The sequence below is a fragment of the Astyanax mexicanus genome, chromosome 18 (assembly GCF_023375975.1).
Source record: "Astyanax mexicanus isolate ESR-SI-001 chromosome 18, AstMex3_surface, whole genome shotgun sequence".
Classification (NCBI taxonomy): Eukaryota; Metazoa; Chordata; class Actinopteri; order Characiformes; family Acestrorhamphidae; genus Astyanax; species Astyanax mexicanus.
Genome location: NC_064425.1, coordinates 12,042,036 through 12,063,201, shown reverse-complemented (window position 1 = coordinate 12,063,201; position 21,166 = coordinate 12,042,036). Strand labels below are relative to the sequence as shown.

Below are 21,166 nucleotides of genomic sequence, written 5' to 3'. Positions count from 1 at the left end.
CATCATTCACATTCGCGTTTTATAAATATAAATGACCAACAGTACAAAGACAAAAACAAAGCATCACAAACATTATTACAGTACATATAACCACACACAACCACCCTGAGGACCAGAAAAACCCAGAATAGAGCTTTGGTGCAGAGGTTTGTTTGGGGAATGCTGGCTCAGTGTGCTTTCGAGAACTGTACAACTAATAAGACACAGGCTGTACAACATTATAGCATCCATATACTGTACTTATGATTCACGTCCTAATTACCTTTTGTGTGGGATGGTCACAATTGCGTAGATTATATAAACATCAGAAACAACGGCAACAGCCAGTGAACTCTGTCCAAACTAACTAGTAACAAGAAGCTGATTAGATGTTAGTCCATTTATTTATTTTCACAGCTGACTCTAAGCAAAACAAGGATTTATACAGAACTGTAAGGGTTTGTTGACTTATATGTGATATACAGAACCCCTATGAATTGTTTACACTTGACTCTGGTTCTTGTGAGGAGGTTGGAGTTATTTTTATATCTAACTTAATTCACAAAATTATGTCAGTTATGAGTGTATTTGCTCAGCTCACCCAGCTAAACTAAACCAGTTACACGTCCCCACTGAGAACTACTTAAAGAAAATTGTCATCATTTTTAACATTATCATATAATCATTTTCATCATTAACCACAGAACTGGTTTATAAGAGAAGATCTAGCCTCCAACACAAACTTCATAAAAGACATTTGCGAAAGTAACGTGTTAGTCAGCCAAGAGCTGAGACAAGGTGCAGAAAAAGGAGTGTGTGAGTCTTAAAACAAGAAGGAACAGACGTCAGAAAAGAACAGATGAGGTGGGAAAAGCTACTGCAACACTGTTTATATGATTTAGATCCAGTTATATGCAATTCCACCAATTTATCTAAATCTTCTGTAAACTATTGTGGTGGTATTATTGATTGATTGAATTGCATAAAGTACACAGAAGCATCATCTTTGTCTATAGCACAGTTAAACCTGAGAGGATGTAATAAAAGTGTTTTTTTTTTTTTTTTTTTTTTTAATAAAATAATTTAAGCAGGACTGGTATATTTTATTACTTCAAAGGAACACATTTTAGCGATTAATGAAAAAATTATGTTTTAGAGTTTTGTGCCTCTTTAAAGAAATGTTTTTTTTTTCAATAATTTATAATCATTAACCACATGATTTAATCACCACTAGGGATGCACTGAATATTTGACAATCAAAAACATTCTGCTTAATAAGTGAAATGATACAGTATTGGAATTTTTATAGCAGCAGTGGCAGACCCACACCCCAGCTCCACACAACACTGCACGTTAAAGGGAGAGCAAAGGGAGGCAGTGATAGTGAGCCAGCTGGCATAGCTAACAAACGGCAGGTTTAAGTTAATTTTACGATTCACTCGTGTTAATTAAATGAAATAAATGATCCAGCATTACTTATCACGAATGACATCAGTTTATTCAGTTTTCTACCTCTTTACAAACTGGATGATTTTCAGCTGTTTACCAAAAAACGGACCTGAGCTTCTCTTCTGTGGTACATTCAGGATTAGAATACACTAATAAGATACATTTTATGACTAAAATAGCTAGCTAGCTAAATTTGTTACTAGTATAGATTCAGAATTTTACTGCCAGCTTTACTTTTTCTACATTGCGCAAATTTATTGTATCTACATATTCTTCTTTTTTCGTTACTATCTCAGTATAGATCCTATTCTTTTAATGTTATTTGACATCTATGCTTAGCTTCATATTTTAAATGGTCTATTGTCAATTCAGCATTTTGTTAATGTTCTATTTTATCTTGTCTTTTTGTTTTGTGTTATCCGACGTTGAACAAAGCATTTCATTGCTAGTTCTACCATCTATGTATGTTTTTATGTAACAAATAAACAAGTGTGAAATTGAATACGATGGCTGGAGGAACTGTATGATTAGAATATAGCAATACTGGGGTTAATTTATGACTAAAAGTGCACTGAGATAGCTAGCCAGATAACTAAATGTGTGACTAAAAAAGCACTGCTGAAATAGATAAAAAAAGTTTTATAATTGCTTTTATATTAAAAAGGGAAAGAAATTAGGCTATGTAATTTATTTAATAGGGAAATAGGAAATAGCTAAAGGAACCTGCAAATAACTATCTTTGGTTTCAGCCAAAAGTTTCATTTTGTTCGGTTTTGGTTTCATTTATTAATCACCCATATCAGCACCACTGTACAGAAAACTGGGTCAAGACATTTCTTTGCAATGAAGTACTATTTCACACCAATCCCCCATTCAGAATGACTTTGTTTGCATCTCAAACCTGCAGTAAGATGGAACTCCCCATAGCTCATACTTTTAGTTTTACTTGAGTTGATTTCTGATAAATACTGCATTTCTTTTGTCTCCTTTTTTCATAGTTCAACAGATTTGCTTGCAAACTAACAAACTAACCTTACCTAAACAGCTGCTGCATTTTTATTATTATTTTTATTTTTTATTTATTTATTTATAATAATTTGTTTTTTTACATTTTGTCATTTTAGAATAAGCATTGGAGCACTGGAGCACTTTATTGGATATAAAAGCTGTAGCTTATGTGCTCGATAGTATGCTCCTATTAGCTAGCTAATTTAGCCAATGGAAGCTAATGTTCAAGGTGAGACTAGTAAATCCTTGACAACTAAATGTTTTAGCTATAAAACAAGAGGTAAGTTAAAGTAACTTAAATTATTGGTAATTTTTACAATGTAAAAAGGACAGTGGTAAATTTTACAAAAAGTAAAAAGTAAAGTTATTTTTACCACACACATATATATATATATACCCACACCTAAATGAGTATATAAAATAAAAAAAAGTATATAAAAAATCTGGAACACTTTGACGAGAACCAAACTGCGACACAAGAACTGGAGCAGAACATTAAGAATCAGGTCTTAGGACCCTACTGAAAGGTTCATGTGTTGGGTTCCCAAGGCTCACTGATACTCATGGAGGCACCACCTAATCCCACAACTTAAAACTTACAGGACTTAAAGTGGCACAAATTTTAAAAAGCTAAAAAATGGGAGCGGTAGTTTGGTAGGCACTGGGTGATGTATGGGTTTAGAGGCGGGAGGGAGAGCTGAGCAGCAGCCTCTGATAGTGGTGAGACCCAGATGGTTGGACCTCAGCAGAGGGGCAGTATTATTGATTTAATGATCTCTATATTGTGATGTACGCAGACACATCATCCTCCCCTATAGCACAACTAAACCTTAGAGGGCGCTGCAGAGGTGAAAGTGACAGCAATAAAAGCGCTTTTTAAAGGTTATAAAAGGTTTATAAATTTTTTAAGCAGGACTGGTATGTTTCATTACTTCCAATTAACACATTTCAGCTATTATTAGAAAAAATATGGTTTAGGGTTTAGTTGCTCTTTAAAGGATTGTGGGCTAGTGCCTTAGTTCCAGATACCACAGGACACCTGCATAGTCTTATAGAGTCCATGCACCATAGGGTAGCCTAATCAATAACAATAAAAGACAGGTGGTTTTAATGTTATGGCTAATGTTTGCGTTGATGAGTTGTTTTAAATGATTCCCTCATATAATCAAATAAACAGTACATTAGCTATGATCCTTTTGTAATAGGACTTTCTTTTCTCCCCTGGTGAAAGACTACAGTGAATAGTAAACATTTTTGCGTAAAATGTGGTGAAGAAGTTGAAAATTGAGACCATAAGGAATGTCCTGGTCCTCTGGTCTTTTGGGCCTTCAGCTTTAGCGGTTCCTGGAGCTTTCCTGTATTAGTCCCTTTGTTCAGTCTTGACCGCTGGCAGGTCCACTGTCCGTCCCCTCAGTAAGACGCCTTTCAAGATCCTCAGATCATCTTATAGGAAAGACTCAGCAGGGCAGGGGTCAGCCGGCCTGGTCCAGCAAAGGAGAGTGGCTGGTTAGAGAAAACACACACACACACACTGCCGGTCAGCACGAAGCTCTCCGAGAGTGTGATCACAAACTAGGCGCAAGTGGAGCAGCTCTCTAAGTGTCTGGGCGTCCCTGGAGTTCAAGGTTCATGTGTTTGTTACTTTGTGTACATTTGGTCTGTTTAGTTTTGGTTTCACACTGCAGTTTGTGAGGAAACTAAAGACACAGGAACAATATAGCTGTTCCTTATAATTAAGAATAATAATATGAGTAAATCTAGATCTAGAAGAGGAAAAAAGTCAAGCTCAGGATTTGCCTGATTGGCTAAGTTTTCTAGACCTGGATTTGCAACCTTTGCAATGCAGGTCAAAGGGGGACAGCTCTGGGGATTTAGGCACCCTCTGGTGTTATTATAGGGCTCTAGTGTCAATATTTGTGATCACAGCAGGGAGAGAGTGGCTGCATCCAGAAACCCCAAAAGTTACTATTTTTTCCTATTGATCCTTCTCAGTGACCCTGGAACTGATTAAGTGGCTCCATCTTGCCACCTGTCTGAATACCAAAGGATTTTTTGATTTATTGATTTTTTTTTTAATTGTGTATATGACGAAATAATACACCTTTATAAAAACGCTTACATGACTGTAGAACATATATAATCTCTTATTATGAACAAATAAAAAAGGAGATAAATACAATAAAATTAAATAAATAACTCAAGGCTTCCACTTTTATTGGAAATTAGACATCCAAAATAAACCTAATTAAAAGTATGGCCGTATCTGTACTGGCTGCCTGCAGCAGCTGTGATTGGCAGGGCAATATTAGGAGAGCTGAAGTGAGTGTTGTGATTGGCTCAGCTAATCAGTCAAAGTTGAAGCCGAGCCGAAGAGAAGGAATGGAGGAGGAGGTGAGGAGGAGTAGGAATGAAGGGGCAGCAGAGGAGGAGTAAGAAAGGAGGGGGAGAGGAGGAGTAGGAATGGAGGGGAAGGAGAGAAGGAGTAGAAATGGAGGTGGAGTAACAAAGCAGTAGGAGGAAAGGAGGAGCAAGAAAGGAGGAGGAGGAGAGAAGGAGTAAGAATGGAAGAAGAGGAAGAGTAAGAGGGGGGAAGGAATAGAGGGGGAGAAGAGGAGGAGTAGGAATGGAGGGGAAGAACAGAAGGTGTAGGAATGGAGGGGGAGGAGGAGGAATAGGAATGGAGGGGGGAGGGAATAGCGAAACGTTCTGGATGCAGCCAGTGTGTGAAGGAGAAAAGCAGTGATACTTACTTTAATTGGTCAGTCTCTACTGTGGCAAGCTCCACTTCTTCCAAAAGAGAGAGAAACATAGAGAAAGAGGAAATTCTATCAGTGATTAAAATAATGAATGAATCAATAAGTATCTTCTTCATAATCTGATTACAAACAAATTTCTGCATTTATCTGATTATTCAAGTACCGTATAAGACACACCTAAAATCCTTTAATTTTCTCAAAAATAATTCACTTGTGACGTCACAATAAAGGAGGGGCATCCAAACGGCTCATAGAAGCATATGATGATTCCTAACACCAAACTCTTACAGCTGGGCCATTTTTGTTTCTGTGCTTGAAGTTTATTTTTTATAGGAGCAGTCGAGATCCAAGCAGAAATACAAAAGCAAGTTTGTTTTGCATATACGTCCCCTTTAAAACAAGCTGTGGAAGTTCATGAGCCGTTTGTTGGGTTCTGTGTTAAACAATACTTTTTTTATGTGTTTGAATGTGTTATTAGCTGTAAAGGTGCAGTTTAGTGAAAAATCATCACGGCCGAGAAGGCAAAAGAATTAAACTTGAACTCTGACACCAGATTCAGTTTATCAATCAAGACATGTTTGGTATTTGACATGTTCATTTTGGCCTGATTTATACTTTATGCATTACAAAAGTTGCTAAGGTTGCTAGGCTAATGTTGCTAGGCATTACATTAAACCCATTAATGTACAAACGGTGTGTACATGCATTACAGGGCATTCACTGTAGTTTAAATTAAATCATGTTCTATTTTTTTTTTACTTTTGGGAGCGTGTTAACATACAAGGAATTGGTCCAGTGTTCTTAGCAGTGTTAGTCTAGTGTTGTGTGTGTGTGTGTAAATACCTGGGCGTTGTTGTCTTTGGCACACCCTTATGAGAATGATGACGACAACCAGGATGAATAGAAAAAGTAGAACTACCGCTATGATCACTGTGTACTCAGGAGAAGACGGTGTATCTGTACCTGCACACACAAACACACACACACACACACATCAATTCTGCTCCATTTTTTATGTATGTATAACTACTAACTATATATTTACATTTATTTAACCCTAACAGAAGGATTTAATTGTTTAGTAATATGTTTTTACAGTTTTATACACATTCGGTGAAACACTATTGAATATACAGCAATTATAATAATTTTCCTGTCACAATAATTAAAATAATAGGTTTTAGGTTATCATCCTATATATTGAAATGACCGCATAGACCCATATATCTATATATCTGTATTCTTTAAAACCATTATGCAGTTATATTATGAATCTATCAGTAGCAAAAATGCTCTGAAAATTACAATAACATCATTTATCGCAATTATTTTTTAGGACTTTATGTTGTCTAATCATAAACCATTACTGTGACAGGCCTACATAATAATAATATATATATGTTTAAATGTAGTTGTTTTTTCATAACCATTTATATCAATATTATTGTTGTTATTGCTGCTGTTGCTATTATTATTATTATCTTATTAATAATATTTGTCATTCCCATCACCATCATCATCATCATCATTGCTGTTGTGGTTTATTGTAGCTCCTGACTCTAGGGGGCCCTCTAGTGGCTGGGGAGTTAATAATTTATGTAAGGCTATAGACAGATTGTGTGTAATGTACTTATACTCACATATGCTGAATGGGGGGGATGTGGCGCCACCTACTGAGCAGGTGATGTTGGCAGGGTGAGTGCAGTTGAATGTGGCTGTTTGGTTAATGGTCCACACTCCGGAGTGCTCATCAGCGTAGCTCTCACTGACCCCTTCCTGCAGCAGGACGCTGTTCTCCTTCCCAAACACCGTCCAGTTCAGGACATCTGGCGGGTATCCACCTGACGACAGGCACTGCAGCGCCCAGCTCTCTGTGCCATCTCCACCGTCACTACGACTCTTTATGGTCACTGTGGGAATGCTGAAGGGAGCTGGGGAGGGAAGAGGAAACGGCATTAGTGACTGACGCAGACGAGAAAACTTCCAGAGAGCTAGAACTGTTTCACTTCCTCACACATACACACACAAACACACACACACACACACACACACACAGTTACAACTATGCATACACTCACACGCATGCACACACTGTGCTGCGTTAGAGCTGTGTTAATAATACACCACCATTTCGGCTACAGAAACACTTTATACCCAAATATATACTGGACACTAGTGCTGTCATGATACCAACATTATGACTAGTATATTATAACAATACACAGCTAGGTTACCCATAAAAACTTAAAAATGTGATGATATTTAATGGTTAACTTTATGTGTGAGCTGTGAGCTGCAGAGGAAAGACCCTAGAAAATATCTAAGAAAGAAAAAAAAAAAAGAAAAATGTTGCATATGACTTGTGTCACTTGTGTTGATATGAGGCTCAGCCACGGGTACACGACACAGAGCTCTCCTCAAACAGAGAAATATTATTCAGAACATGAGTTTGTGCTGAAAACTGAAAAATAAAGCAGTAAACCAGTCACAGAATTGACTGTGAAAGAAACTTTGATGGAAACATTATTATTAAGTGTTTTCCACAATGGATGTAATTCTGCTGATCCCAGCATGATGACAGTAATGTTCCTGTCGCTGAATGCAATCAAATCTATATACACCTATCTTATACACCTTATTCTGCATGATGACAAGAAGAGGGCCATATTTATTTACTCTGTGTTAGATCTTCCAGTTCAGCAGCGGACCATCGATATTTAACATGCAGAATAAGTAACATAATATACTCAGTTACACAGTATTACAATAATTAAAATAAGAGGAGAATTTTGCTTAAACATAACAATATGGGGGTCTTGAGGATTTCCAGTTAACTTATACAGTATCTGCCATCTTACACAGATATATAACACCAACCCAGAGAGTCTTCCTGCTTCCTTCCAAGGTTTCACCCTTCCAGTCTACAGACAAACGTCCAATCAAATTTCTTTTTGTACCCCTACCCACAGTGGGAGTGAAATCCTCCCACTGTGAATTGGGGCAACCCAATTAGGGTTTTGACATTCACCAATAGACAATAAATTAGGGCTTTCTAAGAATTCCTTTGTGATGGATAGCTGAAATTAGCTTTTATTTTATTTTATTTCTTTTTTATATTAGGGATTTTTATATGCTTGTTATGAAAAAAAGAAAAAAAAGAAGAAAAAAAACCTACACATTAAACTATGGTAATATGATGGTTATGATTGTTGGACATCATTTTTAACAAGGAAAATCTAGAAATTGGTGTGTTTCTTTGGTCGCTTGTGCTGCTATATTGCCAGTGACTCTTATAGCCTTCTGTTTTAAGCGTGCCTGTTTGAAGGGTCATGTAGCCCTAACACTTCCCCTGAACTACCCTCCAGCCTAATAAGAATCAGGACATCATACTGTAATTTTGATATTTGATTTTGACAGGTTTGTGTGTGTGTGTGTGTGTGTGTGTGTGTGTGTATACATACCTTTAATAGTCAGATTGAATTTAGTAGCGGTGTAGGATTCTGGTTCGGACATTACAGCGCAAAAATATTCTCCTTCATCGGACACTTTCAGGTTCCACATCTTTAAGCTTTTATCAGATCTGTTTACACTGGTTCTGTTAATGTACTCAGGGCTTATGTCGGGCTTTTTAGTGTAGAAGCCGTTTACAAAGATGATCCTTTCTTTCTTGTTGTCATCTTCCTTGTTGTCCTTCTGGAAGTAAATCCCTTTTACGGGGGGAGAATCACTAACGTTGCACCTCAGCAACACAGACCCGCCCACTCTGCCCTCCACGACCTGCAATGCAGCGCCATCATCTGTAAAACACAGAATCTATCAGCTTTACTGATCACAGCTAGGGGTGCTACAATATGCTTAGCTCCCCCCATATATTAAGATTTTATGCAGTGAGGAGAAAATATATAGAGAGATTATCAGCAAAAAGCCATAAAATACATTCAATAAAGGTTCTAAGTTCATTTGATTAAGTGAAATAATCATTTGATCCTCTGCCGAACAGCAAGACTTCTTCCCCCCACAGAATGGTTATGTACCCATGACACACAAATAAGTCCTGTCCCTTTAGTCCCTGTCCACTGTCCAGCTTGTTTAAAAGACCAAACAAGCTGTTAAATTGGAAGAAATACATGGGGTTAGGATGATTCTTAGGAAGGAGGAGGGAGGAACTTGTTAATGATCTCAATGAGCTGGCAGCCCAGTCACTAAGAAAACCATTAAAAGCACACTTGTAATGTAATGGATTGAGGTATTGAGGTTCCTCTGCTCAAGAAGGCTTGTGTACAGGCTCTGTGAAGTGTGCCAATGAACCACTGAATGATTCAGAGAAGACTCATGAGAATGTAATGTGGATGGATGAGCATCAACTTGACTTGATTAGAGGCAGAGATAGACTGCATATAAACCCCAAGAACAGCTTTGGTGCTGTTTCTCTGCTAAGGGTACAAGAAGACTTTACCACACTGAGTGGCTGATTATCGGGGCCATGTACCATAGAATCAGGCAAAACACTAAAGATAGGTTGTTAATGGGTCTTCCAGCATGACAATGACCCAAAACATACGACCAAGGCAACAAAGACATGGCTGAAAAAGAGAAAATCCCCCCTTAGATGTGCGAAATCTGGTTACAAACTACAAGAAACAACAGACCTAACTAAGGCACATTATGGTTGACTATCAAATATTTTTTTAACTCAATCAAAAACAAATTAATTTATAATCTTTATTTAAGGTTTTTGACTGGGCATGTTTACCCTATCAACTGCCAAAAGTTTACTGATTACTCTTTTTACCATAGAACTGAATGGTAAACCTTTATTGCCCTGTCGTACCCCAGCAATACCTTTGCAACCATGCAAGGTACCAAAGAAATTAACTAGCAACCAGCTGGAATTCCCCTAAACCCACTAAAACCATTGTGCTAAACACCAAGGAACACCTGATCAATTACCTGGAAAATAGTTTAATGCCATTTTGAAACCTGATAGCAACAACTACTGGAACAGCATAGCAACCCCATAGCAACAACCTGGGGTTCTACATTAACCATTTGGAACAGAATAGCAACCCCATAGCAACAACCTGGGGTACTACATGAATAATTTGAAACAGCATAGAAACCCCATAGCAATAACCTGGGGTACTTTATGAACCATTTGGAACAGCATAATAACCCCATAGCAACAACCTGGTGTATTGCATGAATAATTTGAAACAGCATAGAAACCCCATAGCAATAACCGGGGTAATACATCAAGCATTTGTCAACACAAAGCCTGCCACTTTGAACAGCATAGCAACCAAAGGTAATCCACACTAACCACCAGGCAACACCTCACCAATCACCTGGGAAATGCTTAAACTGCATTTTGCCCCTCAAGTGAACTTGTGTAACCCAAAAATCACCCAAAGTGAGAACCAGAAACCAGTGAGTTAATAAGCGTATGATTTAACAGACTGTAACCCACACACCCTCTGATCTAGCGATCTTATTTCCAGAAACTTCAAAAGCAACAATGGGGAAGTAAAACTGCAAATCATACACACATATATTTTATCTGTTTCTGCACTAATATCTCACCACACCAGGGATAGCCCCCGGTCCATGTACAGACTGGTGGGCTGATTACCACTGTAGTATAATTGTAGTAGGATAGTATAATTAATAAAACCTGTTATCATGATTTAAAAATGATACTGAGCTCTGGTGAGGAGTTTCTTACCGCTGAAGGCCGCCCTCAGGGCTGAGAGGATAAGCAGGAACAGAAGACACCTGAGAGTCAGAAACACACAAAAAACACTTTGCATAAACAAATCTCTTCTTACATGTATACACTATAATTACAAGTATCGGAATGACACCACTGCATATCTGCACTTTATATTAAACACATTCACATGTCTTATGTATGTCTGCTGTTGTAAACTAAGGTCTAATTAGAAATGGATTTTTTTCAAGACTTACATACATTTATATATTATAACACCTAGTTGAAGAGTCCATATCCAACACTGCTATTATGTTTTAGCTCAACTACATAAACCATTATGAAATAAATGTATAAAAAAATATCTACACCAACCTTCCTTTATTCCTTGAAGGGTAACTAAACCCCCTGATTTTAGCTGACTCCTCCCTCAGCTTAAATTTGAAAAATTTGCTATGAGAGGGGCAGTTTGATGGAACTGTGTGATGTATGGGTTTAGGGGTGGGGCAGAAAAGACAGCTGATTGGGCTGAGCAGTGTGCCTCTGACCGCAGTGAGACGCAGATGGATAAATATGGCTAAAAAGTAGTTTGCACATGTGTTCACTGTGAACCTCTACCTCACTCTGCCTCCAGCTTTATGTTTTGTTAGGTGAGCACAGTCTTACACAGGTAATGCAGTTTCACAGCTTTTAAAATGTGTTTAGCTCATAATGTGATAGTGATTAATATACAATTAATCGCACAGCATCTAACAGCACAGCACACATTTTTCACTAATACATCAATGTAAAAGCAAAACAATACCACAAAAATCAATAAATTATCAAAAACTTTTTATAAAATGCAGGAATTCCAATATTTTAAAATGAACTGTTTATCCAAGGCTGGCTGGCTTTGCACAGCTCTGTATAACATTACATCCTGCTCACAAGAAAGTACTGTGTGGGTTAATGAATGAGGAAAAACTGATAAAATAACTGACCTTATTAGATAATATATAATCTAGAATCTATTACAGGTTTTAACATTGCTTTAATGGCTTTGTAACATCTGTAATATAAACAAATCTGTAAAGTCTGTAATGGCGCTCTCAATTATATATATATATGAGAAATGATCTCTGCTTGGATTGGCTGCTCTGTGCTGAGACTCATTTACAAAGCACTCCTAAAGATTGTATGGTGAAAGGTGGAGCTAAACTGTTATAGGCTGAGTGGACCTGGCTCTTAAAAGGAACACACTGATTGGTTTATTTTACTTTACGCCCAAAACATATGCATGATTAATTAAGAGGATTAGTACATTCCTTTTGAGTATTTCAAGCTGCGCAAGGCATATTTTATGTGCCCTTATGATACCAAAGACACATTGACACTAAACCCAGCTGCGCAATGCGCAACTGACCTGTGCACTATAGATCACTGAAATAGGCTCTTTAAGCTCTTTAGTGTTACAAACTAATTATTAAGGAGGATTAAAAGGTAAATTAGCTACAGAGTTAGTAATAAACACAGATACACAAACCACATTAAAACTAAGCAGTCTGAATCATACAAATCATACACACACAGCACAGTTTCCTAAAAGTCCAAGAAACTCCCTGTATGTGTGTGTTTGCTTGCTTCTGTTTTGGAAAAGCCCTTTTCTATCTCTATCTTAAAAGATTAAACATTCTCAGAAAAAGAGAGAGAGAGAGAGAGAAAGAGAGAGAGAGACAGAAAGAAAGAGAGGGATAGAGAGAGAAAGATAGACATTAACTTTTTGCTGTTGTTTATTAAAGACACTCCAAACTTACTTTCCTTCCTTACTTTTCCCCTGTACAGGAATGTCCAGCAAACACACACACATGCAAGTGCCTTCCTAAACAAATCAGGTATAACGTGTATGTGTGTATGGCATGTACAGTATGATAATAAATGTATGTATGAGTGTGAGTGTGTGTGTGAGACAGAGAGAGTTTTACTTACATGTTGTAGCGCAGAATCTCCAATGTGAAATGAAACTAATTATGTACTGAATGACATCATACAGTTTCAGCATGGGAGGCGGGACCATTACAGGGATTCCCCAGCTTCTGATTCACTGGATCACTCAGTAAAAACTGTACAAAAAAAACTAATCAAATACAGACAACACAATTACAACACAGAAACACAGCAAACACAATTACAACACACCAAACACACAAAAAACACAGAAAACACAATTACAACACAGAAACACAGCAAACACAATTACAACACACCAAACACACAAAAAACACAGCAAACACAATTACAACACAGAAACACAGCAAACACAGAAACACAGCAAACACAATTACAACACAAAAACACAGAAAACACAATTACAACACACCAAACACGCAAAAAACACAGAAAACACAATTACAACACAAAAACACAGCAAACACAGAAAACACAATTACAACACAAAAACACAGCAAACACAGAAAACACAATTACAACACAAAAAACACAGCAAACACAATTACAACACAAAAACACAGCAAACACAATTACAACACAAAAACACAGAAAACACAATTACAACACAAAAACACAGCAAACACAATTACAACACAAAAACACAGAAAACACAATTACAACACAGAAACACACCAAACACAATTACAACACAAAAACACAGAAAACACAATTACAACACAGAAACACACCAAACACAATTACAACACAGAAACACAGCAAACACAGCAAACACAATTACAACACAAAAACACAGCAAACACAGAAAACACAATTACAACACAGAAACACACCAAACACAGAAAACACAATTACAACACAGAAACACAGCAAACACAGAAAACACAATTACAACACAGAAACACACCAAACACAATTACAACACAGAAACACAGCAAACACAGAAAAAACAATTACAACACAAAACACAGCAAACACAGCAAACACAATTACAACACAAAACACAGCAAACACAGAAAAAACAATTACAACACAAAAACACAGCAAACACAGAAAACACAATTACAACACAGAAACACACCAAACACAATTACAACACAGAAACACAGCAAACACAGAAAACACAATTACAACACAAAAACACAGCAAACACAGAAAACACAATTACAACACAGAAACACAGCAAACACAGAAAACACAATTACAACACAGAAACACACCAAACACAATTACAACACAGAAACACAGCAAACACAGAAAAAACAATTACAACACAAAAACACAGCAAACACAGAAAACACAATTACAACACAGAAACACAGCAAACACAGAAAACACAATTACAACACAAAACACAGCAAACACAGATAACACAATTACAACACAAAACACAGCAAACACAGAAAACACAATTACAACACAAAACACAGCAAACACAGATAACACAATTACAACACAGAAACACAGCAAACACAGAAAAAACAGAAAACACAATTACAACACAGAAACACACCAAACACAATTACAACACAGAAACACAGAAAACACAGAAAACACAATTACAACACAAAAAACACAGCAAACACAATTACAACACAAAAACACAGAAAACACAATTACAACACAAAAACACAGAAAACACAATTACAACACAAAAAACACAGCAAACACAATTACAACACAAAAACACAGAAAACACAATTACAACACAGAAACACACCAAACACAATTACAACACAGAAACACACCAAACACAGAAAACACAATTACAACACAGAAACACACCAAACACAATTACAACACAAAAACACAGAAAACACAATTACAACACAGAAACACACCAAACACAATTACAACACAGAAACACAGCAAACACAGAAAACACAATTACAACACAAAAACACAGCAAACACAGAAAACACACTTACAACACAGAAACACACCAAACACACCAAACACAATTACAACACAGAAACACAGCAAACACAGAAAAAACAATTACAACACAAAAACACAGCAAACACAGAAAACACAATTACAACACAAAACACAGCAAACACAGAAAACACAATTACAACACAAAACACAGCAAACATAGAAAACACAATTACAACACAGAAACACAGCAAACACAGAAAACACAATTACAACACAAAAACACAGCAAACACAGAAAACACAATTACAACACAGAAACACACCAAACACAATTACAACACAGAAACACAGCAAACACAATTACAACACAGAAACACACCAAACACAATTACAACACAGAAACACAGCAAACACAGAAAACACAGAAAACACAATTACAACACAAAAACACACCAAACACAGAAAACACAGAAAACACAATTACAACACAAAAACACAGCAAACACAGAAAACACAATTACAACACAAAAACACATCAAACACAGAAAAAACAATTACAACACAAAAACACAGCAAACACAGAAAACACAATTACAACACAAAAACACAGCAAACACAGAAAACACAATTACAACACAAAAACACAGCAAACACAGAAAACACAATTACAACACAAAAACACAGCAAACACAGAAAACACAATTACAACACAAAAACACAGAAAACACAATTACAACACAAAAACACAGAAAACACAATTACAACACAAAAACACAGCAAACACAGAAAACACAATTACAACACAAAAACACAGCAAACACAGATAACACAATTACAACACAAAAACACAGCAAACACAGAAAACACAATTACAACACAGAAACACAGCAAACACAGAAAACACAATTACAACACAAAAACACAGCAAACACAGAAAACACAATTACAACACAAAAACACAGCAAACACAGAAAACACAATTACAACACAAAAACACAGCAAACACAGAAAACACAATTACAACACAAAAACACAGCAAACACAGAAAACACAATTACAACACAAAAACACAGAAAACACAATTACAACACAAAAACACAGAAAACACAATTACAACACAAAAACACAGCAAACACAGAAAACACAATTACAACACAAAAACACAGCAAACACAGATAACACAATTACAACACAAAAACACAGCAAACACAGAAAACACAATTACAACACAGAAACACAGAAAAAACAATTACAACACAGAAACACAGCAACACAGAAAAAACAATTACAACACAGAAAACACAATTACAACACACCAAACACACACCAAATGCAAAAAAAAACACAATTACAACACACCAAACACAGAAAACACTATTACAACACAGAAACACACCAAACACAGAAAACACAATTACAACACACCAAACACAGAAAACACAATTACAACACAGAAACACACCAAACACAGAATACAACACAGAAACACACCAAACACAGAAAACACAATTACAACACAGAATACAACACAGAAACACAGAAAACACAATTACAACACAGAAACACACCAAACTCAGAATACAACACAGAAACACACCAAACACAGAATACAACACAAAAACACACCAAACACAAAAAACACAGAAAACACAATTACAACACAGAAACACACAAAAACAGAAACACTCCAAACACAGTAAACACTCTTAAAACACTGTAAACAGTTATAGCACAGTAAATACTCCAAACACTCTAAACACTCTAAACACAGTAAATACTCCAAACACAGTAAATACTCCAAACACCACAAACACAGTAAAAACTCCAAACACTATAAACACTCCAAACACAGTAAACACTCCAAATACTGTTAACACACGACATACTCCAAACACTGTAAACAGTTATAGCACAGTAATCACTATAAACACTCCAAACACAGTAAATACTTCAAACACTGTAAACAATCCAAACACAGTAAATACTCCAAACACTGTAAACACTCCAAACACAGTAAACACTCCAAACACCATAAACAATTATAGCACAGTAAACACTCCAAACACAGTAAATACTCCAAACACTGTAAACACTCAAAACAGTAACACTTCAAAAACAGTAAACACTCCAAATACTGTTAACACACTACACATTAAACACTCCAACCACTATAAATATCCAAACACAGTAAACACCCCAAACACTGTAAACACTCCAAACACTGTAAATACTATAAACACACTACGCAGTAAACACTCCAAACACTGTAAACACACTACACATTAAACACTCCAAACATTGTAAAACACTACACAGTAAACACTCCAAACACTGTAAACACACTACACAGTAAACACTCCAAACACTGTAAATACTCCAAATACTGTAAACACTCCAAACACTGTAAACACACTACACAGTAAACACTCCAAACACTGTAAATACTCCAAATACTGTAAACACTCCAAACACTGTAAACACACTACACAGTAAGCACTCCAAACACTGTAAATACTCAAAATACTGTAAACACTCCAAACACTGTAAACACACTACACAGTAAACACTCCAAACACTGTAAATATTCCAAACACTGTAAACACACTACACAGCAAACACTCCACACACTGAAACACTCCAAACACTGAAACACTCCAAATACTGTAAACACTTCGAACACTGTTAACACTCTAAACACAGTAAATATTTTAAACACAGTAAACACTCTAAACACAGTAAATATTTTAAACACAGTAAACACTCTAAACACAGTATACACTCTGTAAACACTCTGTACAGTAAACACTGTAAACTTTCTAAATACTGTAAACAGTTATAGCACAGCAAACTACAATCATAACACACACTACACAGTAAACACCTTAACACCTAAAACTTTAAGCACTCAGTGCTTTAAGAACTCAGTAAATACTTCAAATGCTGTAAACACAGCTAAACTAATTACTATTAACTCACAATACACTCATATATTACAATTAACTCCCAATTACACTCATAATTAACTCATAATGCACTCATAAATTACAATCAACTCACAATACACTCATAGTTAGCTCACAATTACCACACAATACCTTCACTATTTACTCAGAATGTCCTCACCATACACTCAGAAATTACAATTAACACATTTCTCACAATTAACTCAATATACTTACAAATGTCACTAAACTCACAACACATTAAGATATTACAACTATTATTATCATTAGCAATTATTAACTCACAATATACTGACAATTAACTCAATAAACATTACACAGATTACAATTATCTCACAATATGCTCGCATTCAGCTCACAATACACTAACAAATAGCTTACAATACACAAACAATTCCAATTATTCACAATACACTCATAATTAACTTGCCACACACTCATAATTAACTTGCCACACACTCATAATTAACTACGAAATACTTACACATACAAATTACTTACACACACAACTGCACACAGACAACCCCTTTAACAATCCAACCGAGAGTTTGATCTTTCCACAAACGCAATTCAAAGCCAAATGAAAAAGGAAGTTGAACAACCCTATGCAAAAGTAAGAGAGTAAGAGAGAGAGAGAAAGAGAGAGAGTGAGAGTGAGTGAGCTTTGTGGGTGGAGCAAAGGGGAAATGACTGTCCATCTGTCTACAGTAAAATTGAAAATTAAAAATAACAGTAAATAACAGTAAAATTAAAAATAACACACATTAACAGCACATTTCAGCATCACACTTTTAGCAGAACACTAAAAATAGTGATATACACAACACTAAACACATTCTCTGCATTAGACGCTGAAGTCTAATATGATGTCACTTTTAAGGCACAATTCATTTCACAATAACACACATGTGATCACACTGATTAAACACAGCTGACAAATGTACGGAACCTTAGGTGCTTGACTGTAAACTTACCAATCAGGTATAAGCACTATAACAATGCACGATTCCGGGGAGGTAATGTATACTTCTAAAGTGTGTATGTTGTACATTTTGTTGTTAAAACTGCTGTTCAGGTGCAGTTTAACCTGATTTAGTACACAGATAATTACTACAGCTATGAAAACCCCATTTAGGGGTTTTGTCCCCCACCCTGTGTTAGGATGCTGCTCATTCAAGCCATAGAGGAGACCTGCAACCACACAGATGTAGGGCTATACAATGATGGATTCACCATTTCAGAACTTTTTTTAAGAGAGACTGTGATAGGTAAAGGAACGCAAGGTGTCTAACATCCACACAGCTTTGTGATGTCATCATGGAGGTACTGTGAGGTACTGGTCAATGTCTCGTGTATTGCGATATTTATGTGGTTTACTATAACAGTATATAAATCAAAGATTACATCATTAGAAAATCAGTAATATTAAATGCATGTTAGATTGATCTCCACAGGGTGCAAGTGATTCAAACTAAATTACAAAATTGAGTGTTTATATACATTTGTACAGTTTTAAATAAAGTATTGGTGTAATTTTGGTTTTGGTACTTGTGAGATTTATTGTCTATTACTTTTAGGATTTACTGTCTATAACTGACACATCTTCTGTCTAAATCAAACCGTGTGTTGTCTTGTGGGTCAAAAGTGACCTGCTACCATGTTTAGCTGTAGAAAAAATACCTTAAACTATCTTTTTCCAGCTTGAAATTGTATGACATTTCCTAAAGGATCCCCCATCATTAGAAAGAGTGATACCTTGTTTTTGTTTATGTTTCCATGTGGGCTGTACACCACTAGGGTACAAAGACTGTCTTATGGGTCATTTTTGACCCAGAAATTATAAAAGCATTTAAACACCAGAAAAAAAGTATAAAGGCCACACACAAACTCTCTCTAATACACACAGCATCAAACATCACAAGAATGACTCCAGGGTCAACAGTGTACTCAGCTGCCCATGTCCAGCACATATCATCCCATCCACCTTTCTCCTGTTCATCACACCAGCCATCGAAAAATCATCCTGGAGAATACAAATTTGGAGGATTCAAAATTCAATTAGGTTGCTTTATTTTGGGGCTTTGGTAGGGCGGGTCATTTTTGACCAGTAGAACAAGGGGAGTTAACAGAATGTTAAGTTCGCACAAGGATTAAATCTAGAGTATAGTGCATGAAGTTAAAGGTTTTGTGTAGTATAGTACAGATTGCTGCTGCTGTGGAAGTGTAATATTATATTTATATGGTAATAAAGTTACAGTTCTTCATTTCTCCTCTGTAACCCTATCAGTAATAAACTAACAAGCAGTCATTCACTTTCACTTGATGTGTCTGACATTCAGACTGGAGTCAGGTCAGTGAGACACGTAGACAGGACTAATTAAATATGACTGAAGGCTGTTTTTTACTGATTGGGGTCTTGACGTGTAATTGACCGAACACTGCGGGGGTTTCTCTATAGAAATCCCACCCGGAGCTTCTGCTTATTCCCAACAAGAGAAAAGAAACAGAAATAAAAGTGCTGTATCAGTCTGCCACCAGCCCGCTCACTTCTGGGTACTTCAAAAATAGTAGTGAAAGTCAAGGACCTTACATGATAAGACTATTTCCACATATTCATTTAAAACAATACAGCAGTAGTAGGCCTGATCTCTGTGTCTGATTTTATTGAGATTGAGAAATGATAAACCAACTCAAAGTAACAAGCAATAGTGAAGTGAATAGAAAATTATATAGTTTTTAACAAAATTACTAAATGAAAATCTTGTGTGGCAAGAATTTTATCCACCTCACTGTGCTCTGGTATCCCTAAATAAATAAATCCATAATTATAAATAAATCGAGTCCACCTTTGTGTAATTTATTCTCAGTGTAACTGCAGCTTTTCTGTAAAGGCCTTAGTGGTTTGCTAGAGAACATTTGTGATCAAGCAGTATCATGTTGACCATGAGAGCCCCATGGTCACTCTGGAGGAGCTGCAGAGATCCACAGCTAGGATGGGAGAATCTGTTCCCAGGACAACTATCAGCTGTACACACCACAAATCTGGTCTCTTTATGGAAGAGTGGCATTTTTGAAAGCAAGTCATAAGAAGTCCTGTCTCCATTTCACCACAAGTCGTATAGGGCAGGGGTTCTTAACTGGGTTCAGTTTTGAAAAATAGCCTTCAAAAACCCATTTAAATATATATATGCATGCAAAGTAAATTTAAGAGCATTTTAAAAGGAAACTAAGGAAGGACATGACAACTACAAAAGTTACTACAGTAAAATGATATATAAATATAAAAAATAAATAATAATAATAAATAAGGCCCCAAATGAGATATTTCACTTCTCTGCATCTGCATCTATGCATTCGCAGTACATTAGTAAAAAACAATGTTTCTTTTTTTCCCCCAATATAAAAGACAAAATCAGATGTGCATGAGTTGTTAATTAATGTAAATCTGTCCACAATCCGCCCAGAACGTGTCCGCGACCC

General features: G+C 36.3%; 1 protein-coding gene across 2 annotated transcripts; it reads right to left on the bottom strand.

The window, feature by feature from the left end:
- Positions 1 to 516: 516 nt before the first annotated feature.
- On the bottom strand, positions 517 to 18,387 carry LOC103022049 (T-lymphocyte activation antigen CD80). Of its 2 annotated transcripts, none has more exons than XM_049467014.1 (8): positions 18,188 to 18,387; positions 12,868 to 13,001; positions 10,915 to 10,964; positions 8,654 to 8,989; positions 6,833 to 7,123; positions 6,036 to 6,155; positions 5,187 to 5,223; positions 517 to 3,939 (listed from the first exon to the last, which is right to left on the bottom strand). In XM_049467014.1, coding segments are annotated over exons 2-8 (867 nt in total). In that variant the 5' UTR covers positions 12,870 to 13,001; positions 18,188 to 18,387; the 3' UTR covers positions 517 to 3,908. The 2 variants fall into 2 exon arrangements, with proteins under 2 accessions (XP_049322971.1, XP_049322969.1); XM_049467012.1 differs by having other exon boundaries at positions 517 to 3,917.
- Positions 18,388 to 21,166: the final 2,779 nt, after the last annotated feature.